At 47.8% G+C, this 23,346-nt stretch overlaps 3 protein-coding genes across 3 annotated transcripts in view; 2 read left to right on the top strand and 1 right to left on the bottom strand.

The window, feature by feature from the left end:
- LOC130492119 (NAD(P) transhydrogenase, mitochondrial-like) overlaps window positions 1–6,507 on the top strand; it is a 65,162-nt gene extending 58,655 nt beyond the window's left edge. The window contains exons 18-21 of the mRNA XM_056865909.1: window positions 1,704–1,785; window positions 2,240–2,358; window positions 5,103–5,218; window positions 6,338–6,507. Of these exons, the coding sequence (XP_056721887.1) occupies window positions 1,704–1,785; window positions 2,240–2,358; window positions 5,103–5,218; window positions 6,338–6,487 (467 nt within the window). The 3' untranslated portion in view covers window positions 6,488–6,507. The remainder of the gene's footprint in view (window positions 1–1,703; window positions 1,786–2,239; window positions 2,359–5,102; window positions 5,219–6,337) is intronic.
- A 3,366-nt stretch (window positions 6,508–9,873) lies between these two features.
- DTWD1 (DTW domain containing 1) lies at window positions 9,874–12,776 on the bottom strand. The gene is made up of 4 exons (XM_056865922.1): window positions 12,507–12,776; window positions 11,814–11,957; window positions 10,660–10,930; window positions 9,874–10,104 (listed from the first exon to the last, which is right to left on the bottom strand). The coding sequence occupies exons 1-4, from the start codon at window positions 12,774–12,776 to the stop codon at window positions 9,875–9,877; spliced, it is 915 nt and encodes a 304-aa protein (XP_056721900.1). The 3' UTR covers window position 9,874.
- A 504-nt stretch (window positions 12,777–13,280) lies between these two features.
- Window positions 13,281–23,346, top strand: part of FAM227B (family with sequence similarity 227 member B) — a 106,944-nt gene continuing 96,878 nt past the window's right edge. Inside the window, exons 1-3 of the mRNA XM_056866077.1 lie at window positions 13,281–13,416; window positions 20,583–20,665; window positions 21,792–22,038. Coding sequence (XP_056722055.1) covers window positions 13,281–13,416; window positions 20,583–20,665; window positions 21,792–22,038 — 466 coding nt within the window. The remainder of the gene's footprint in view (window positions 13,417–20,582; window positions 20,666–21,791; window positions 22,039–23,346) is intronic.

The following is a 23,346-nucleotide window of genomic DNA, read 5'->3' as shown; positions in this document are numbered from 1 at the left end:
CTTACCACTCTGCACCATGGGGCTCCTTTGGGGGTGTGTACCTGCTGCCTAAAGGGAAACCTGTGTGCGTCAAATCTGAGCCAGGAAGATGGTTGCTTTTACTTAGGCGTCTGAAAGAAGGTGCAATACAGAGAGAAAGGAACATGCCAAAGTTCATTCTGATGCCGGATATACTTGGGAGGTTTACGCAGGTAAAGAGAGAATATTTGATACTTCGGTCATGTTTTTCAGACACAATTGGAGAATCTGGCTTTACTTGTTTATCACTCTCAAATATTTCCTGTTGGTCATGATGCTTAAAGATTCCTCTCCCATGGTGAATAGAGAAGTGTGCGCAGTGGGGGCTGTCTTGGAGATTTTATCTGGAACTAAGGAGAACGTTCTGAATAGAAACGAAAAGAACCCCGTGGCGCAGAGTGGTCAGCTGCAGTACTGCAGTCCAAGCTCTGCTCACGACCTGAGTTTGATTCCAAAGGAAGTCGGTTTCAGGTAGCCGGCTCAAGGTTGACTCAGCCTTCCATCCTTTCGAGGTCGGTAAAATGAGTACCCGACTTGCTGGGGGTAAAGGGAAGATGACTGGGGAAGGCAATGGCAAACCAGCCCGTAAACACAGCCTGCCTAGTAAACGTCGGGATATTATGTGACCCCATGGGTCAGGAATGACCCGGTGCTTGCATAGGGGACCTTTGCCTTTTTTTAACCTTTTCTGAATAGAACCACAGAGGGGGGAAATGTCCCCTGGTTCATCTTCATGGCTTCTGTGCGGTCTCACATGGGAACTGCACTTGTGCTGGCGTGCGCAAGTGCAGTTCCCATGTGAGACTGCACAGAAAACCACTCGATGAACAGCAGTTACAGGTAAGTGCAGCTCTGTTTTTTTTCCTAAATGGTACGGAGGCTTTTTGGCTATGGCTTGTTTTTCCCCCTATATATTTATGTCTTACCCATACTTAAATGCCTGTCTTAACTTCCTTTGTTGGGGTCAGATGTTGAGCTACGCTGATAATTGTGAAACCGTCTGGTATATTTGTTGTTTGTGGGCCACGGTGGACTACTAAAATCTATTTTCAGAAGCATTCTTAGGTGTTTCGATGCTTTATCTTCAGCTCTCCTGGAAGGCAGGAATCTCCGTACTCCCTTTCATCAACGATTATGCCCATGCAAAACAGAAAGTGGAAACAATAGAACATGTTCTGCTGCAGTGTCCCTTCTACAACGACATAAGATCGCAGTACATTCTCCCCCATATTGTCATCCTTTCCTGGGAGATCGGAAGAAGCTAAAGTTTCCCTTCTCTTTGCAAACTCCTCTCGGGAGATAACCACTCAAGTAGCAAAATTTTGCCTCCGGCCTTGTGGGATTCGTAAACGGCTGATTGAAAACCTTTCCCCATCTTTCCTCCTCTTCTTCAAACCATCCTTCCCAGAACCATCAACTTTTTTATTATTTTAACCTAACTTTTATTTTTCTTCATAGCCGATATTGTATCAAACTAAAATTTGATAGATTGAAAATCTATTTGCAGCCAAACCAACGCCAGACCTTTTGTCTGAGTTTGCCTCCCTTCCCAAATTAGAGAGCCGATGCGGTGTAGCGGTTAGAATGTTAGACTACGATCTGGCAGGCCTGGGTTCGAATCCCCCTCCTCTTCTGCAAAGCGGCCTTGGGCTTAAGCACTGACCGTTTCTTTTTCATTGTTGCAGGTTGGGGCCTTTGCGCTGCCAAAGCCCAGTATCCCATCGCTGACATGGTGAAAATGCTGAACGAACAAGGAAAGAAAGTCAGGCAAGCGCTAAACTCATAGGATGGAGCAGAGATGAGGCCACCGTGGTGCTTAGTGTGATATAGGGTTGCCAGGTCCCTCTTCTCCACCAGCAGGAGGATTTTGGGGCAGTGCCTGAGGAGCGCGGGGTTTGGGCATGGGAGGGACTTCAATGCCATAGAGTCCAATTGCCAAGGCGGCTGTTTTCTCCAGGGGAACTGAGCTCTATCGGCTGGAGATCAGTTGTAATAGCCGGAGATCTCCAGCTAGTGCCTGGAGTTTGGAAACCCTATGGCTGCCCCTCCCTTCCACACACATTGTTATTGCAGCTTTTCCACCAGGAAGGGAATAGATGAACATTGTAACTGGCCTGCCTCCACCTGCTTAGCCTCGCTGACACTTATCAGTTCTCTTTTTATTATTAGTTCAACATGTCTTGGATGCAAAGCGGCCATTCTTTCCCCTTTTGGCTTCCAGGTTCGGCATCCACCCGGTCGCGGGCCGCATGCCAGGGCAGTTGAATGTTCTGTTGGCAGAAGCCGGTGTGCCTTACGATGTGGTGTTGGAAATGGATGAGATAAACGAAGATTTCCCAGGTAAAGAATCGTGGCTTGTCTTCTGCTCGAACCATCCCAAGAATTTTAATTTTTATTGCCTGCTTTTTTTTCTTTTTTTTTGTTAGGACAAGGTGTAATCACCGTGTCTCAAATGGTATTTTGGCTGGTTTACGGTAACACTTTTTTAAGGTCCTAAATGAAAGCTAGATAAGGCCTAAGCTTTGTGTGTGGCGAATGGAAAAGGCAACCTTGATATTAATAGGGTGCCAGGTCCCTCTTCGCCTATGGTGGGAGGTTTTGGGGACGGAGCCTGAGGAGGGTGGGGTTTGGGGAGGGACTTCAATGCCATAGAGTCCAATTGCCAAAGCGGTCATTTTCTCCAGGGGAACTGATCTCTGTCGGCTGGAGATCAGTTGTAATAGCAGGAGATCTCCAGCTAGAACCTGGAGATTGGCAACCCTGGATATTAACCTGATAGACAATAACTTATGGAATGAATAAAGGCAGATGGATACCCTCTAGGGCTGCCAACCTCCAGGTAATAGCAGGAGATCTCCCGCTATTACAACTGATCTCCAGCCGATAGAGATGAGATTACCTGGAGAAAAATGGCCGCTTTGGCCATTGGACTCTATGGCCTTGAAGTCCCTCCCCTCCCCAAACCCAGCCCTCCAGAGCTCCGCCCCCAAAACCTCCCGCCAGTGATGAAGAGGGACCTGGCAACCGTACTGCCAACGCCTAGTGAAATCAGCAGCTGGCGTGTGTGTGCTGAACTATGTATTCATCAGGGGGCAAGGTTTCCAGGCCCCACATAGCTATTTTCCTGTCCCCTTTCGCCACCAGAAGTGGAATAAATTGTGAAAAAACATATCAGATCTGTGCAAATATGCCCAGCTTGCATACGTTACATGGTGCCGCAGCATTTATTTTGCAATGCAGGGATATGCACACAACCACAGGCCTCCTTATGATTCTGTGTCCGAAACTCCCAGGCCCTTTCTCCACGGCCTGGAGCTTCGGGGAAAGTGAAAGGGGCCCGCCCCCTGCAGCCTACAACATTGTCCGAACTTTGGTCGCTGGCTGAGTCTGGCGTTAAAGGCTTGGTGAGGCTGCCAGTCAAATGCACTGAGCGCTAGGATCTCCCCCCCTTTTAAATGTGTTCAGTTTGGCCCCAAATTAAAAACAACAGCAAAGAACAAACCAAACACAACACGTTATTTACATAGATTTGGTGGGGGAACTAATCCATCTGTCCACTGTGACAAGTCTTTAGGGCCGTTGCATAACACACAAGCCAGATGGAGTTTTGCTCAACAGGCCTATTTATTTAAAGACTCGCTGGCCCCTGTTCAAGCGACACCAAGGGACTGTTGCGGCGGTGACATGAACTGCATTGGACTGGGCGGGCTTGGGTTCGAATCCCCGACCAGTCCAGACACTCACTCAAAGCTAATCAGAGCCTTAGCTTCACACAGCTTTCCATGGCTTTGCAAGGTGGGGTAATGGCGTGTTCCTCTTATTTTTACTGTGTAGATCCCCCGCACAAGCCAAGCACACCGTGAAAATGCCTAATTTGTGCGGAAGCCACATTTGTGCAATTTGTTTCTCTTAAAAACAAAACGAAAAAGCAGGTGGGGGGGGAGGCAGGACAGATCTCCAGCTAGTACCTGGAGGTTGAGCTCATTGAGAATCCAGCCTGCAAGGGCGGTGGCAGATGCTAAAAAGTTCTAGGAATGTAATAAGAGATTTTGTGAAATTCTGTAACGGCACACATTCTACAGTGAGCAAATTACTGGACGAGAAGCTGAAGAAGTGAAATTCAATGCTCGGATCCACCTGCATACTTGCCGGGTCCAATTGCTTGTTGTCTAGCCGGCTGGCCCGGTTTTAGACCCTCTTTTGCAAAAGGCTTCATTTACATGACTATTGTCACTGACGCGCTTTGGTGGGGTCTTTACGTTTATTTGGAACTTTGTAGTCTACGGGGTCTATCTGCAGTGGCATGAATTGAATGCTTCTGTATTATATGTTTATGTTTATTCCCGTTTGCTTTTGTTCACTTAGAGTTGGCATGCCTTTAATGCCTACATTTATATTATTGTTTCCTCATTTGAAGTTAAAAGGTAAAGGTAAAGGTCCCCGTGCAAGCACCGGGTCGTTCCTGACCCATGGGGTGATGTCACATCCCGACGTTTCCAAGGCAGACTTTGTTTGCGGGGTGGTTGGCCAGTGCCTTCCCCAGTCATCTTCCCTTTACCCCCAGCAAGCTGGGTGCTCATTTCACCGACCTCGGAAGGATGGAAGGCTGAGTCAACCTTGAGCCGGCGACCTGAAACCGACTTCCGTCGGGATCGAACTCAGGTCGTGAGCAGAGCTTTTGACTGCAGTACTGCAGCTTAACACTCAGCGCCACGGGGTTCTTCATTTGAAGTTGGCGTGCCTTTAATGCCTATTTAATACAATTGTTTTTCCATTGGCAGTTGGTCGTCATGTATTAATTTTTTTTTTGACTATTACTTTTTTGTACTTTGAATATTGAGTTTAGATTTTGAGCCCACGTGCTATTTATTAGGTTCAGCAGTACCTGGAGGTTGGTACTATTTCCGCACCCGTCTTCCATCAGGCCAGGAAATGCCTTATCGATCAATCTGTTTCTTCCCCTTCCCGGAGGCGCTGGAAAATCTCCTTCAGTGAAGAGTTAGAAAGCCCTGAGAAAAGAGGGCCGCTTTTCCAAGTTTTGACGCATTTGTTATTTTGCAATGTATTGTCTTTTTTTCTCTCAGAGACAGACTTGGCTCTGGTAATTGGTGCCAACGACACCGTGAACTCCGCCGCCCAGGAAGATCCCAACTCAATTATTGCTGGCATGCCTGTCCTGGAGGTCTGGAAAGCCAAGCAAGTGAGTGGCGACCAATGGGACAAATGGCATTTTTCTTTGACTCTGAAATGATCTTTCTTCGTCAGGGATGAGCAGAGCTAGCTTTCCGATTGGGAGAGAAAAGAGTGAAAACACACGGTCGCTTTAGCCTCCTTTATTCCGTTTCAGCCAGGATTCAGCCAGGATCGAACGCATGCGTTTTCACCGAACTTGCATTCGATCCTGGCTGAAACAGGGAATAAAGGAGGCTAAAGCGACTGTGCGTTTTCACCCAAAGATCCCTGGAGACTTTTCAGAAGACTTTCTCCCTGGATAGGGAGGTTGCGTGCTGAAGAGCAACTCTTGTGAAACCAAGTGAGAAGCCAGCCGAATCCCTTGACGACTTTAAGGCTTAAGTATCTTGAGGTCCTGGTTTTGCAAGTAAATGGGTACGGCCACATGGTCTTGGCACTCAGTTTATGACCAAGCAGTTATTATGATGTGGTTTCTGGCCAGCTCTGGAGGATGAGGGCCAGTTTATACATTCCAAAACCAAAACCCATGAACTATCTTATTAGTGAGCAAGACAGTGAGTTCTTTAGAACTGCAGTAAGGATGGATGTGAATTAAGCACATGAAACCACGTATGCAGAAACATATTTCCATGACTGATCCTGCAGTCCAGAGTACATTTTTTTTACCATTTTTTCTACAGTACAGTCAATGCCATTACTGGGATACCCTCTTTCATGCCAGCGTGGTGCAGCGGTTAAGGGCGGTGGACTCTAATCTGGAGGACTGGGTTTGATTCCCCACTCCTCCACATGAAGCCTGCTTGCCAGGTCCCTCTTTGCCACCGGTGGGAGGTTTTGGGGAGGGAAGGGACTTCAATGCCGTAGAGTCCAATTGCCCAATCGGCCATTTTCTCCAGGTAGAGATCAGTTGTAATAGCAGATCTCCAGCTAGTACGTAGACGTTGGCAACCCTAAGCCTGCTGGGAGACCTTGGGCTAGTCACAGTTCCCTCAGAACTCTCTCAGCCCCACGTACCTCACAAGGTGCCTGTTGTGGGGAGCGGAAGGGAAGGTGATTGTAAGCTGCTTTGAGACTCCTTGCGGTAAAGTGGGGTATAAAACCAACTCTTCTTCTACTATCTCCCCAGGCGATTGTCATGAAGCGCACGCTGGGAGTTGGGTACGCTGCCGTCGACAACCCCATTTTTTACAAGCCCAATACCTCAATGCTGCTTGGGGACGCCAAGAAAACTTGTGATGCTTTACAATCCAAGATTAGGGAAAGCCACGCCCATTAAAATATTCCCAGTCAGGCCAGATAGGGCGCGATCCAACGCTACTGCTTGCGCCGAACAAGTCCAGGACTTTGAAATCGATGGGTCTTAAACTGTATGATGTGTGCCCTTTATTTGTTTCGTTCAGTAAAGATTTATATACCAGGGTATGTTTAGCCTGAAGAGAAGAAGACTGAGAGGGGATATGATAACCATGTTCAAGTACTTGAAGGGCTGTCATATAGAGGAGGGTGCCGAGTTGTTTTCTGTTGCCCAAGGTCGAACCAGAACCAACGGGTTGAAATTAAATCAAGAGTTTCCGTCTAGACATTAGGAAGAATTTTCTAACAGAGCGGTTCCTCAGTGGACCAGGCTTCCTCGGGAGGTGGTGAACTCTCCTTCCCTGGAGGTTTTTAAGAAGAGGTTAGATGGCCATCTGTCAGCAATGCTGATTCTGTGACCTTAGGCAGATGATGAGAGGGAGGGCATCTTGGCCATCTTCTGGTCACTAGGGGAGTGGGAGGTAGTTTTGAATTTCCTGCATTGTGCAGGGGGTTGGACTTGATGGCCCTGGTGGTCCCTTCCAACTCTGTGATTCTATGAACGGAAGGCGTAGGATAAAGCCATCTGGCTGAAGCTTGGCTGGTCTGGGATCTTCTCATTGACTGGATTGGACCCCTCCCGTACGCTGCCTTGAATTTGATGGTAGAAGACATGGCGGACGAAGCAATGAGTATCCTTTCAGACATGCAGGTAGGAACACGTGGGAGAATAAATGTGAGAAATGTGTGTGGCTTTTGTGCCTTAATGGATGAAACTATAAATCTCTGTATTTATTATTAAAACAAATAAGAGTATCCCATCATTTGCTGATTAGCTATTTTTTCTAACATTGTTACTGCCATTACAAATAAGCATTTCGAATAAACCATGGTACTTGCCCATTCCCTGATCTGGATAGCCCAGGCTAGCCCGATTTAATCAAATCTAGTAAGCTAAGCAGAGACCTTGGTGGTCTCCCATCCAAATACTAACCAGAGCTGACCCTGCCTGCTTAGCAGCCAAGATCTAACGAGATTGGGCTAGCCTTGGCCATCTAGGTCAGGTCTTCTCTTTTCCTTAAAGGTAAAGGTAAAGGTCCCCTGTGCAAGCACCGGGTCATTCCTGACCCATGGGGTGACGTCACATCCTGACGTTTCCAAGGCAGACTTTGTTTACGGGGTAGTTTACCACTGCCTTCCCCAGTCATCTTCCCTTTACCCCCAGCAAGCTGGGTACTCATTTTACCGACCTCGGAAGGATGGAAGGCTGAGTCAACCTTGAGCCGGCTACCTGAAACCAACTTCCATCGGGATCGAACTCAGGTCGTGAGCAGAGCTTGGACTGCAGTACTGCAGCTTAACACTCTGCGCCACGGGGCTCTCTATCTCTTTTCCTTACATGGGTCTAAATGTTGAACTTGGGGTTACTCTTCTTGGGACAGATTACAGTTGGGACCAATGGGGCCATGCTCTGCATGCTGTTTTGTGGTCTTTGCTTTTGCCCATGCTGATTTAACACTGGGCTCCATAGAAGGAGAAGAAGAGGAGGAGGAGAAGAAAAGTTGGTTTTTATATGCCTTCTTTCTTTACCACTTAAGGATCGAACCAGCTTGCAATCACCCTCCCTTCCCCTCCCCACAACGGACATCCTGTGAGGTAGGTGGGACTGAGAGAATGTGACTAGCCCAAGGTCACCCAGCTGACTTCATGTGTAGAAGTGGGGAAAAAAATCCAGTTCACCAGATTAGCCTCCGCCTCTCATGTGGAGGAGTGGGGAATCAAACCTTCTCTTATGTTCTTAACTACATTTAACCAACCCGATTCCTGCTTTAGTACATTGCTAGAAACACAAGAAAAGCAAACAACAAAAGCATAGCTACAGGGCACAGATTTTTTTGTCCCTGACAGTTTTTCTTCCTGGCGAGGCCTCTTCATTTATCATGGGAGAGGGGAGAGGAGGATTGGGGTAATGGTCTCTGGTATACAGGCAGAACTGGCATGCCCACAGACACACCAGACCCCCAAATCCTCTGCAGTCCTTTAAAAGCAACTGCCAAAGCTTCTCCCCCCCCCCATTAATCGTCAGCTGTTGCTTTGCTAAGACAAGTATGTAACACTATTATCCCAGAATTCGGCAGGAAACCTTAAGGGGACGGCAGCAGAGTTCTCAACCTGAAAAGGGCATATAAACAGCGGTTCCAGTCTAGCTGCTATTATAATATTAACAAAGCAGCTTTTACAGCTTAACTTAAATACAAACATGTTTACTGTTGGCATCCTACCGAATGCATCAGTCTGGACATAGGGCTTTTTTTTTTTTTAAGTGTCTAATGAAACGGTGTTCCAATCCTTTTAAAGGAGTCAGTGACATCACCAGAGTGAGGTCACCCTCGCTGGTGAAGAGCGCATTCTTACACAGTGAAGCAGCCGAAGTTAAACTTTCGCGTGTTTAAGAAAAGAGGCTTCATGTTGGCATCTCTTGTTGCTCGTTTTAACCCTGGAAACGTTTTATAGTTTTTGCAGGCTTTTTGCTGGGGGAGAGGCTCCGACAGCGGTGCGATGGAGATTTGCCTGAGGCACCCGGCAGGAGCTTGGATCCAAAGGTTGGGGCGCTTCTGAAAAGTTTTCTAGCCAGCTGTCCTATACTGCTCCATTCCTGTCCTTATTATAGGAATCACAGAGTTGGAAGGGACCACCAGGGTCATCTAGTCCAACCCCCTGCACAATGCAGGAAATTCACACTACCTCCCACCCCACCCCCAGTGACCCCTACTCCATGCCCAGAAGATGGCCAAGGCCATTCCTGTCCTTATGATAAGAATCATGGAGTTGGAAGGGACCACCAGGGTCATCTAGTCCAACCCGCTGCACACTGCAGGACATTCACAATTATCTCCCCCCCACACCCCCAGTGACCCCTACTCCATGCCCAGAAGATGGTCAAGGTGCCCTCCCTCTCATGATCTGCCTAAGGTCATAGAATCAGCATTGCTTACAGATGGCCATCTAGCCTCTGCTCAAAAACCTCCAGGGAAGGAGAGCTCACCACCTCCCGAGGAAGCCTGTTCCACTGAGGAATCGCTCTAACTGTTAGAAAATTCTTCCCAATGTCTAGACGGAAACTCTTTTGATTTGATTTCAACCCGCTGGTTCTGGTCCGACCTTCTGGGCAACAGGAAACAACTCGGCACCCTCCTCTACATGACAGCCCTTCAAGTACTTGAAGATGGTTATCATATCCCCTCCCAGTCTTCTCCTCTCCAGGCTAAACATCCCCACCTCCTTCAACCTTTCCTCATTGGACTTAATCTTTAAAAGAACCAAGGGGCAAAGGGGGGTTTGCTTTTGCCCCAACGAGGCACTCCTTGCTTTATTCTTTGCCGGCGGAACTCCTGGCATTTTTTATCAGTTTGTACATAAAGGAATAGAAGAAAAGCAAATTGTCATACTGTCCTTCGTATTTTTCTTTTAAGAGTTCCTGGTGATAATCTACTAAAAAGTAATAAATTGCTTCGATAGTAGACAGGTATGTATCTGGCTTTCCTCTCTGGTGACGCCAAAAGCAGGTTTTCCTCGATTTCAGCTCGATTTGGAGCAACCCTGTATGGGAGGGAAGCCGGGGGAAGGGGAGAGAGAAGAAAGAATATCAATGCATTGGACCAGATGTAATAACTGTGCACATCACCTACCTGCCTTGTCCCTTTAACTGGAGATGTTGGGGATTGAACCTGGGACCTTCTGCATGCCAAGCAGATGCTCTACCCCTGAGCCATGGCCCCTGGCCCCTCTTTAGGGTCTCAGGTAGAAGTCTATCCCATCATCTTGCCTCCCATACCTAATCCTTTTAACTGGAGATGCCGGGGATTGAACCTGGGACCTTTTGCATGCCAACCAGATGCTCTAACGCTGAGCCACAGCCCCTCCCCTGTTTGTATGTATGTCCCAGGTTAGGACATACATACAAAAAGCCACTCTGTGCCATAGTATTAGGAGGAAATCATAACTTGCATAGACCTGTCAGCATTGCATGTGCGGCCAAGTAGATCTGCCCACCTGTGACAGTTTCTCAGCATCTATACCTGCGGTGGGCAGTTCCCTAGCTCTGCCGCTTACTGGCTTGTGCAATGGGACTAGTGCTGGTTTGCCCGTCCTCACCTTGGAGTCGCTCATCGGTGATTATCTTGTTCGTCTGATTCCAGGTACTGTCAACAAATATGATTTTCTTCAACCCTGAATTTTTGCTCACGCTGCGAGAGTTGAGTTCGCTGAAGTTGCCATCTGGCTCCACTTTTGCATGCTTGAGAACTGGTTCCGCTGGCGAACCGTCGTCCTTTTCGCAACCCACTTTCTTTTCCAGTTTGTTTTGCAAAGAGAGGGGGATGTCGTTTACCGAAACTGAATTGGGTCCGGGAAAGATAAGCGCGATCTAGAAAGAAAAACAACAGATCCAAACCTGTGAACTTAGGTTACCGTTTTTTAGACTGTGCTGATGATGCAGCCATGAACTTTTTCAGCCAGGGATTTCAAATTTAAACTTTACATAACCCAGAACTCATTAAGTGTCTTTAGACCAGCACCCCCTGCACAGTGCAGATATCAACATTGGTCACATGAACACATGAAGATGCCTTATACTGAATCAGACCCTTGGTCCATCAAAGTCAGTATTGTCTACTCAGACCAGCAGCGGCCCTCCAGGGTCTCAGGCAGGGGTCTTTCCCATCACCTACTTGCCTGGTCGCTTTAACTGGAGATGCCGGGGATTGAGCCTGGGACATTCTGCATGCCAAGCAGATGCTCTACCACTGAGCCACGCCTATAGTCAGCGTTACTTATTGTGGCAGTTTCCCCCAAAGACCAAAACATGGGATTAGTGTCTTGAATTTTAAAACAAGTGTATTTTTCAAGCCGCAGCAAAGTGGAAAGAGGAAGGAATACTCCCCTTTATACCTTCCATCTTAAAAGTAAAGGAAGTCCCCTGTGCAAGAACCAGGTTGTTCCTGACCCATGGGGTGATGTCGCATCCCGATGTTTACCAGGCACTTTGTTTACGGGGTGGTTTGCCAGTGCCTTCCCCAGTCATCTATACCTTCCCCAGTCATCTATACTTTACCCCCAGCTGCAAGCTGGGTACTTGTTTTACCGACCTTGGAAGGATGGGAGGCTGAGTCAACCTTGAGCCAGCTACCTGAAACCAACTCCCATTGGGATCGAGCTTATGTCGTGAGCAGAGCTTGGACTGCAGTACTGCAGCTTACCACTCTGCGCCACGGGGCTCTTTCCTACCTTACAGCTATTCAATCTCTTACTTCGTGTTTCATTTCTTCATAATCTGGAATACAAGGATAGGTGTAAATAGTAACGTCTTCAGGTGCCAGGAGCTTGGCATGGACCGCTGTGCTTTTGCCGTCTGTTTCGTTGGGGTGTTTAATGATGTCAATCTTCACGGGAAGCTGCAAACGGAACCACAAACGTGTCCGTAAAGAGATGTATTCTGGGTTTACGACATAATGCAAAACTGGCCACTCGTACTCAATTTGCAGTCCACCAAACCCCCCCAAGATCCTGTTTACACACGCCACTACCCAGAAGAATGTCCCCCATCCGGTATGTGTGCCCGGTGCTGAACAATTCAACAGAAGAAGAAGAGTTAGTTTTTATATGCCGACTTTCTCTACCACTTAAGGAAGAATCAAACAGGCTTACAATCACCTTCCCTTCCCCTCCCCACAACAGACACAGGTGGGGCCGAGAGAGCTCTATGAGAGCTGTGACTAGCCCAAGGTCACCCAGCTGGCTTCTTGTGTAGGAGTGGGGAAACCAACCCGATTCACCAGATTAGTGTCCGCTGCTCAAGTGGAGGGGTGGGGAATCAAACCGGTTCACCAGATTAGCTGGACTAGATGAACCATTGGTCTGAGCTAGTACAGCTCCTCTTGTTCCTAAACACACAAGTAAAAAGCAACAAACTAGACCAAAAATAAAGTGTGTCCCGCACTAACCTTTACAACAGGAATTTCTCTGGTAGGCACAGTCTCAACTGGAACGTAGCAAGTGTAACAGTAGAACATCCTTGAACTGTTGCATTTGGTACACTTTGATCTCCCTTGTTTTTGGGCTCTTTCGAGAACTGCCTGAGAAGCCAGGCACAAATTTTGAAGCGGGGTTTCTTGAGGCACGGAAGCAGCCTGTGAATCGGGACTTTTTAGAGATTCGGTTTTTCTTTTTGTTCCTTGGTCTCCTTCTAAAATTGCAGCTGAAGATAAAGACATCTTCAGTTCAAGGGAGGTTCCTGACCTGAATAGAGAAGGATCAAAACTTTCAAACAGAATCTAAAACACCGCAGATCTTACTGATTAGATCGATTTAAAAATCAACTGCTATTGTGGTTTGTTTGTTTAAATTCATGGTGCTTTTGAAGACTGCAGCTTAACAGAGCCAAGGACTTCATACATTCTTTCTGTAATCTGCTTCCTGTGTACCACCTTAGAGAACGTTACCCAACATTCTGTACTTTTCCTTCCCTCCTTTTATAAGCAAAATATCAACTTTTTTTTTTTTGTAAAGCTCAAAGCTCTGCTTCTTTATTTTCTACGCTCTGTGTTTTTGGTTCTTCAGTACTGAAGGGTTACTGACAGCGCATTACTGAAAGGAATGCCTGCGCCGGGCGTTGGAGGCAAACTAGCGGCGTTGCTGGAGTATCTTTGCAAAAATAAAAAGGGGCGTTCCTGAGCCGAAAGTGCTCGGGAGGCCGATTAACGTCGGCCGGCACCGTTATGCCCTGGGAACGCCTCCCGGCTCACCGCTGCAGCCTGTGCCGGTGGTCGGCAGCGGCGGTCGGGGAGCGGTGCCCGGCCCTGCACGCCGGTGCTGGGGCCACTAATGCTGGCGTGCTCCTTCCAGGCGCCGTTGGTGCGGGCCCCTGTGCCAGCGGAGGCCGTAGTCGGCCTCCTAAGGGCTTTGGGCCCGATTTTCAGGAATGGGCCCTTAGAGCCATGTTACGTACACCATGTGATCACCACAGGGATTTGCAGCATTTTAAAAAAATTAAATATTTTATATATACAACACAAAAGACATACAATACAATAACATTCTGAACACAAAACCTACACAGGCAATATATCAAACCTTCCAAAGAGTGCCGTTCAACAGCTACTTTCTATAACATGAACTAGGTAAGTAAACATGTCTAAATTAAAAAGCCATGTTTTAATATAACTGTAATATCCCTTAGTAAAAAATGCTATCACACGCCTATTTCTTAAGCTATTCTGTAATGCCTACTCACGATTTTCTTTTTATTACCACCTATGTTTCTTGCAGCATGATGCCAGCTATGCGTTCCGTGGGAACTCTAGTTAGGAGCACTGCAGCGACCCAACTCTGATCAGGGGTGCTGGGGGAGAAGAGGCAGCCCAGAGGCCCCTCATAGGCCATTTGGCATGATAGGACATTTTATAAAGGAAATAAATACATGTAGGTAAGCTGGTTTTGCCTCTATTTATCTGGAGTGGCAGATACAAAATCAGAGATAAGAGCAGGCTTATTTAGCTTCAGACATTTGAGAAACTCCACTCAGTCCTACAAATCCAAAACCAAAAGGAGTTACAGGGCAATTATCTCATTTATTTATTTTTTGCTGCGACCGCTGCCCACGGAATATTTTCTAAGTTCACCGCATTCGCTCTGCCAACTCTGTGGTTAATATCTGTCATACTGCCCAGCGCAATGATGCTTATTAAGGAAAGCGATATTAAGAAAGCGATAAAAGAATTTGCGAGACATCAGAAAACTTGGCGCTGTCACTTTGACTCAGCTGAGGAAGGCGGCAGCAGAGGCTAAATCGGTCTGCGTCGTTCTCATGTAACTGACCTCGCTTCCAATGGCAAGGTTAGCTCTTTGTCCCCCCGGATGTCTCAGAATTTTCTCAGTTTATTCTGGAAAGCTCGAGGTGGGGGTGAAGAAAGCTCATCAGGTTGTAGTCTCACCTTCCAACCACGCAGATTCCTTTGTGAGAAAAGGGAGAACAGGAAGCTCTTTAATTTGTCATGCATTCCCAATCCTAAAACCCAAGTCCCTTCACTATAATGACTTGTTGACAGCAGTGGTCAGTACCAAAGTTCTGTTGTTATTGACACCGACAAGAGAAATACGGCTTGCAGAGTGAGGGAGACACTTCCGTGGCTGCCAGGTGAAGACTTTTCACGTCATCTACCTCCTGGTCTTTTTAACTGGAGATGCCAAGGGTTGAACCTGAGTCCTTATATCACTTTGTACTCCCTGCCCCAGGATGTGGTAATGGCTGCCAACTTGGAAGGCTTTAAGAGGGGGGTGGGCATGTTCATGGAGGGGTATTCGTGGCTACTAGTTAAAATGGATACTAGTCATGATGCATACCTATTCTCTCCAGGATCAGAGGCGCATGGCTATTATATTAGGTGCTGTGGAACACAGGCAGGATGGTGCTGCTGCAGTTGTCTTGTTTGTGGGCTTCCTAGAAGCACCTGGTTGGCCACTGTAAAAACAGACTGCTGGACTTGATGGACCTTGGTCTGATCCAGGAGGGCTTTTCTTATGTTCTTATGAGCATGCCTATTATATTAGGTGCCATGGGACGCAGGCAGGATAATGTTGCTGCTGTCGTCTTGCTTGTGGGCTTCCAAGTTGGCCACTGTGTGAACAGACTGCTGGACTTGATGGGCCTTGGTCTGATCCAGCAGGGCCTTTTTTATGTACTGAAGCTGCCTTATACGGTAAGAGTATATCAATGTCAGTATCGTTTGTCTACACTCACTGGCTGCGGCTCTCCAGGGTCTCAGGTAGAGGTCTTTCAGGTCACCTGCTACCTGCTCCTTTTGAATGGACATGCTGGGGATCGGACTTGGATACCGTAGGCTTTACTATGGAGTTATGGCTCCTCCTGTATTAACAGGGGGTGTTTCACGATAGGGAGAGAAACTCGAGTTGCCAGCTCCAGGTTAGGAAGTACCTGGAGTTTTTTTGGGGTGGAATCTGAAGACGGTGGGGTTTGGGGAAGGGAGGAACTTCAGTGGGATCTGGGGTTGCCAGGTCCCTCTTAGCCACCAGTGGGGGGGGTTGGGCGGAGCCTGAGGAGGGAGGGGAGGGACTTCACAGCCATAGAGTCCAATTGCCAAAATGGCCATTTTCTCCAGGTGATCTAATCTCTATTGGCTGGAGGTCGGTTGTAATAGCAGGAGATCTCCAGCTATTACAATGAGGTTGGCAACCCTAGTGAGTATAATGCCATCGAGTCCACTCTCCAAAGCTGCCATTTTCTTCAGGTGAACCGATCTCTGTCGCCTGGAGATCAGCTGCAATCCCAGTAACCCTCCAACCACCAGGATTGCCAGCTCCGGGTTGAGAAATACCTGGAGGTTTTTTGGGGGCAGAGCCTGAGGAGGGCGGGGTTTGGGGAGGAGAGGGACTTCAGTGGCATAGATCTGGTGAACTAATCTCTATTTTCTCCAGGGGATCTGATCTCTATTGGCCGGAGATCAGTTGTAATAGCAGGAGATCTCCAGCTAGTACCTGGAGGCTAAAGAAAAACACAAGCTCCGATGGCTACTAAACATAACAACATACACTTTCATGAAGATAATTCACAGTGGGTAGCTGTGTTAGTCTGTCTGCAGTAGTAGAAAAGGGCCAGAGTCCAGTAGCACCTTAAAGACTAACAAACATATTTTCTGGCAGGGTGTGAGCTTTCGTGAGCCACAGCTCACTTCTTCAGATACAGCTAGAATGTGAATCCATCTGTCTTTAAGTAGAGGAGAATGAATTCAGACAAGCATCAGTATGTAAATGTTAACAGGATGTCAATGTGAATAGCAGGCGTGATGGGATTAGGTGTGGTATGCAGAAGAGTCTGTGATGTCCAGGGGAGAGATGGGTGTGGAGAAATCAGCACTGGTAATGAGCCATGAATGCAAGGTCTTTATTCAGCCCAGGTAAATGCATTGACTTTAGTTTGAAACTGCTGAATTACAGTTGATATTCAAACTAAAGTCAATGCAAAATATTGTCGAAGGCTTTCACAGTCAGAGTTCATTGGTTCTTATGGGTTATCCGGGCTGTGTGACACTAGTGTGTTACTCCTCTGAAGATGCCTGCCACAGCTGCTGGCGAAATGTCAGGAAAGAAAATACCAAGACCACGGTTACGCAGCCCGGATAACCCACAGGAACCAATAAAGTCAATGCATTTACCTGGGCTGAATAAAGACCTTGCATTCATGGCTCATTACCAATGCTGATTTCTCCACACCCATCTCTCCCCTGGACATCACAGACTCTTCTGCATATCACACCTAATCCCATCACGCCTGCTATTCACATTGACATCCTGTTAACGTTTACATACTGATGCTTGTCTGAATTCACTCTCCTCTACTTAAAGACAGATGGATTCACATTCTAAGCTGTATCTGAAGAAGGGAGCTGTGGCTCACGAAAGCTCATACCCTGCCAGAAAACATTTTTGTTAGTCTTTAAGGTGCTCCTGGACTATTGCCCTTTTCTACTACAACATACACTTTATACCAGTGGTTCCCAACCTTTTTTTGACCAGGGACCACTAGGACTTTTTTGTTCGGTGCAGGGACCCCAAGGTTCAAAATAAAAATTCAGAGCATTCGAAAATAAACTTTAAGCATAACTGTTAGTTAAACATTAAACAGAATAATATTTGAACATATATATTTTTATAATAGAGAACTTTTAATGGAAAATATTAATTTATTATGGGTTTATAACTTTGTTTCGCGGACCTTAATTAGTTCTCGCGGATCCCTGGGGGTCCACGGACCCCTGGTTGGGAACCAGTGCTTTATACAGATAAAGTGTATGTTGTTATGTTTAGCAGCCATCAGTGCTTGTGTTTTTCTTTACACCCTGTTACATAAGCACGAGGTATTTTTTTTGGAATCCAGTACCTGGAGGCTGGCAACCCTAATGCAACCCTCAGAGCAACACCCCCCCCCCTTGCATGCCATTGCTCCAGGGGCCGGCTTGCAAAAAGCCAGCAAACCCTCTCCTTGCAAGAGTCTATCAGCAGAGCGTCTCCCTGGGCACCCACCTGCGATTGCAACCGCACGCGTTGCAGAGAAAAAACCCCTCCGAGTCTCCCCTCCTCCTCCTCCTCCTCCCGCCGGGGAGAGGGGGTCAGTCACGGGGGGTCGCCTCTCTACGAACCGCGACTTCGCCTCCAAAACACAAGGCAGCGCGCGCGAATGCGCCGCACTCGAGCCGGAACTAAAGCGTCGCGGGAGGAACGGAAGGAAGGGGAACACGGGGTGGGGGGATGCTTTTCCCGGCGGACGCGAAGCCCCGGGGAGCCGTTGCTAAGGCCGCCTAGCAACGACAACGCGGGCCTAGCGGGCCTGCTCCGGTGGTGAAGGCCGCCCCGGCGTTGGGGGTGATGAGGCGGCCCTCCGAGGGGCTTCGCGAGCCCCCCCAAAGAGCGGCAGAGCGCCTTCCTCGCAACGAGGTCGGGCGGTTTCCGCCGAGAAGGCTTTACTTTGGTGGAGGGAAGCTGCTGGCTGCTTCCTTACGGGCGAAGGCGGCGGCGCTTCTGGGCAGGCTTCCTGGGGGGGGGGGGACACGCATGCAATAGGGAAGCACGGCTGCGACCGTTTACTGGCCGCCGTGCGACCTCGCCCCCTTGCCTACTGGGGGAATTCCTCACGCAAGGCGTGGTTCAACGGTGGAACTCCCTGCCCCGGGATGTGGTGACGGCTGCCAACTTGGAAGGCTTGAAGAGGGGAGTGCACATATTCATGGAGGAAAGGGGTATTCATAGCTGCTAGTCCAAATGGATACTAGTCATGATGCACACCTACTCTCTCCAGGATCAGAGGAGCATGCCAAATATATTAGGTGCTGTGGATCACAGGCAGGATGGTGCTGCTGCAGTCCTCTTGTTTGGGGGCTTCCTGGAGGCACCTGGTTGGCCACTGTGTGAACAGACTGCCGGACTTGATGGGCCTGGGTCTGATCCAGCAGGGCCTTTCTTATGTTCTTATGTGGTGATGGCTGCCAACTTGGAAGGCTTGAAGAGGGGAGTGGGCATGTTCATGGAGGAGAGGGCTATTCATGGCTGCTAGTCCAAATGGCTACTAGTCATGATGCATACCTATTCTCTCCAGGATCAGAGGAGCATGCCGAATATATTAGGTGCTGGGGAACACAGGCAGGATAGTGCTGGATCTGATGGACCTTGGTCTGATACAGCGGGGCTTTTATGTTCTTATGAGTAGAAATGTTCATGGAGGAGAGGGCTATCCGTGGCTGCTAGTCCAAATGGATACTAGTCATGATGCAGGCCTGTTCTCTCCAGGACCAGAGGAGCATTTCCTTTGGGTACCCAGAGTACCTGTTCTCTACAATTGCAGAGAAGCATGCCTATTAGGGGCTGTGGGACACAGGCAGGATAAATGCTGCTGCAGTCGTCTTGTTTGCGGGCTCCCTAGAGGCACCAGGTTGGCCACTGTGAGAACAGACTGCTGGACTTGACGGGCCTTGGTATGATCCAGCAGGGCTTTCCTTTATGTTCTTATGCCTTATGTTCTTATGTGTTGTGGGACAATGCTGCTGCAATCGTCTTGTTTGTGGGCTTCCTAGAGGCACCTGGTCGGCCACGGTGTGAACAGACTGCTGGACTTGGTGGGCCTTGGTCTGATCCAGCATGGCCTTTCTTATGTTCTTATGCCTATTATATTAGGTGCTGTGCAACACAGGCAGGACAATACTGCTGCAATCGTCTTGTTTGTGGCTTCCTAGAGGCACCTGGTTGGGCCACTGTGCGAACAGACTGCTGGACTCAGTGGGACTTGGTCTGATCCAGCAGGGCTTTTCTTGTGTCCTTATGTTCTAAGGCTTTAAGGGGAGTAGACATGTTTGTGGAGGCAAGGGCTATCCATGGCTACTAGTTAAAATGGCTGCTAGTCATGATGCACACCTACTTTCTCCCGTATCAGAGGAGCATGCCTATTGTATTAGGTGCTGTGGAACACAGGCAGGATGGGGCTGCTGCAGTCGTCTTGTTTGGGGGCTTCCTGGAGGCACCTGGTTGGCCCCTGTGTGAACAGACTGCTGGACTTGATGGGCCTTGGTCTGATCCAGCAGGGCTTTCCTTAACCGCTCCTCGGTTGCGTTGGATCACCCCAATATTGTCAAAATACAAACTTCCCTTGGAGTCCTGGGTGATATCCCACATAATGGGAGATATTCACCCTGATATCACTAGTTCTGTTGCAAGATTTTTGGCGGAGGTGATGTCGCTCAAACGTCAAAACAAAACAAGCATGTAAGCTGCGAGTTGAATGTTGAAATAAATTTTGTGATTTCAATGAGGCTGGTGCAGGGGGAATATATTGTTATGGTACTGGTGATGCTATGTTTAGTAATTGTTTTCTACTGTGTTTTAAACTTAAGTATACGTTGGGTGTTGTAAATTGATTATTTGGTTTTGTATTATGTATTATTGTTATGGTTAAGCTCAAGACCTTTGGTCAAAGGAGCTAGTAAATAAATTGAATGGAAAGAAATGTTTTTTTTGTGCTCACATCGCCCAGTAGGCATTATCAGGGTGGGTAGGATATACCCTTGACCCACCACCAGCCATAGAGGTACCTCACAGCAAGGGTTGCCAACCTCCAGGTAATAGCCGAAGATCTCCTGCTATTACAGCTGATCTCCAGCCGATAGAGATCAGTTCACCTGGAGAAAATGTCCGCTTTGGCAATTGACTCTATGGCATTGAAGTCCCTTCCCCTCCCCAAACCCCGCCCTCCTCAGGCTCTGCCTCAGAAACCTCCCGCCGGTGGCAAAGAGGAACCTGGCAACCCTACTCATGGCTGAGTATGTTTACCAGTTTTAAGGGGATGTACAATGACCCTACTAAATTTTCATATGCTTTTCTGCATTTCTTAAATCTCAGTAGAAGTTATTAACCAGGTCTTTATGGTTTTAGGCATACAAATTTATTGTTGTTTAGCAAATCAAGCAGGTAATTAAGTACATTTCCTTACGTTCTTAATGTGTTTTTTGTTGTTTCAGAAGGCAAATGTGTCTTCACATGTATATGGAAAATGCACCGGCCTCCTCGCACGTTTGAGGAATTTTTACGCTCTCAGAAGTTGGTAGGTACATTTTAAAGTAAAATCCTAATATTATGGGGGTGGGGGGGGCAGGCCCATAGATAGGAAGGACAGAATATTAATCAAGGACCTTATGTATGTAAATTCTGAGAAGGCAGTCTGAATGAGGATGGCATTTCAGATCCTCAGGCTGTGGAATGCAAGTTCAGAATTGGGAAACTTTCAGCACTGAGGCACTCCTGTGGTTATTTGACATTTTTTCAAATGTAGGTTTTGGAGGCAATTTAGAAGCTGTTGTGCTTTTGTATTCACTTTAGGGATTACTTCGCCTCTCAAATTAAGCTGGAGTGATATCAGTGGCATAGAACTTGTCTGATTTATTACGTAATTAGGATAGGGTTGCCGACCTCCAGGTACTAGCTGGAGCCAGCGTGGTGTAGTGGATAAGAGTGGTATGGTTTGGAACGGTGGGATATGATCTGGAGAACCAGGTTTGATTCCCCAGTCCTCCACATGAGCAGCGGAGGCTAATCTGGTGAACCGGATTTTTTCCCCCACTTCTACACATGAAGCCAACTGGGTGACCTTGGGCAAGTCACAGCTCTCTCAGCCCCACCTATCTCACAGGGTGTCTGTTGTGGGGAGGGGAAGGGGAAGGTGATTGTAAGCTGGTTTGATTCTGCCTTAAGTGGGAGAGAAAGTCGGCATATAAAAACCAACTCTTCTTCTTCTATTACAACTGATCTCCAGCTGATCGAGGTCAGTTCACCTGGCAAAAATGGCCGCGTTGGCAATTGGACTCTGTGGCATTGAAGTCTCTCCCCAAACCCTGCTCTCCTCAGGCTCTGCCCCAAAAACCTCCCCCTGGTGGTGAAGAGGGACCTGGCAACCCTAAGTTAGGAACATGATGGAGTGACTGCCGTGCTAGTCTTGGGCTGGACTTCAAGTCTCTGCTCAGCCATGAAGTTGCCTCAGCAGGCCTTGTAGAAGTCACTTCCTCCTGTGTGTGTCTCCTATGTTTTTCACCGTGAGGACTCTGCCTATGTTTTGTGGCCCCAGTCATCTCTGAAACAAGCTGGACTTTACAGTGCATTCCTTACATATTTTTGAAGAAGTGATGTTCACCATGATCGATGATCATATAATTTTCTGTGATTGATTATTACAGAATGATTGGCCGAGATTCCCCTACTTGCCAGATGCGGACGTTCATCCTTTGATTGCTGCATTAAGAAATGACTATTCCTTGGAAAACATCACTAAGTATCTTTACGACAACGCTCCACTTTCAAATGAATATCTCTCCAACTTGGAGGAGAGGGTAGAGGAATGTAAAACTAAAGTCCAGGAACAGGCTAAAAAAATTCATTTGGAATGTAGCGAAGAGGAAAAAGGCCAGTCTCTTCTGGAGCAAGGTATCTGATTATCCCATTAGTTATTGAGAAGGAAGAACCCAACTATTCCAAGCTATGAAACTAGGGCTGCCAACCTCCAGGTACTAGCTGGAGATCTCCTGCTATTACAACTGATCTCCAGCTGATAGAGATCAGATAACCTGGAAAAAATGGCCATTTTGGTAATTGGACTCTATGGCATTGAAGTCCCTCCCCTCCCCAAATACTGCCCTCCTCAGGTTCCTCCCCCAAAACCTCCCCTCTGGTGGCGAAGAGGGACCTGGCAACCCTATATGAAACACACACTTATATTTAAATGTACTGTTTCTGGAAGGAAGTGGAAGGGACAAATGTACTGTGTAACGTTTAGATGAGAGCCCCGTGGCACAGCATGGTAAGCTTCAGTACTGCAGTCCGAGCTGTGCTCATGACCTGAGTTTGATCCTGACGGAAGTCTATTTCAGGTAGCCTACTTAAGGTTGACTCAGCCTTCCGTCCTTCCGAGGTTGGTAAAATGAGGATATAAAAAGGTAAAGGTCCCCTGTGCAAGCACCGGGTCATTCCTGACCCATGGGGTGACGTCACATCCCGACATTTCCTAGGCAGACTTTGTTTACAGGGTGGTTTGCCAGTGCCTTCCCCAGTCATCTACACTTTACCCCCAGCAATCTGGGTTCTCGTTTTACCAACCTCGGAAGGATGGAAGGCTGAGTCAGCCTTGAGCCGGCTACCTGAAACTGACTTCTGTCGGGATAGAACTCAGGTCATGAGCAGAGCTTGGACTGCAGTACGGCAGCTTACCCCTCAGCTTCTGATTATTCAGATGGTGCTGAAGCACTTCCGGCAGCACGCAACACTCCCCCCCACTACCTCCACTCCAAAAATCTCCCACCGAAGAAAAAGAGGGACCTGGTAAGCCTAGTTATAAGCCACCCTGCATCCACTTAGCCGCCTGCATTCATTAATATGCTGGATATTTTAAGCAGAGTCTCCACCGTTGCCCTCTTTGGAGGCCAGGAATACTTGGCACTTATGTCGAAACAAACCAGATGTGTCCTATTTGATGGAGTCGGTGTTGATCAGAAAACGAGGCTCAGAAAGCATGGCCTGACCAGAAGGGAAAACAGCATCCCGAATGGCCAAAGTGGTTTTTTAAAAAAAGCAAGCTTACATATCACCTAAAGATGGCAAAAACAGTCCCCTGTGCTACCAGCCAGGGGTGTTCTTTTAACGATCGAGCAAGAGGGGTTTCATTTTCTGTCACTGGGCATCACTTCTCGAAGCCCCCCTGCTTTCTTTTGAAATAATTTTTGAGACATTTTAGTTTGG

This window comes from Euleptes europaea, chromosome 20, assembly GCF_029931775.1.
Source record: "Euleptes europaea isolate rEulEur1 chromosome 20, rEulEur1.hap1, whole genome shotgun sequence".
NCBI lineage: Eukaryota > Metazoa > Chordata > Lepidosauria > Squamata > Sphaerodactylidae > Euleptes > Euleptes europaea.
This window is presented reverse-complemented; position numbering and strand designations above follow the sequence as displayed.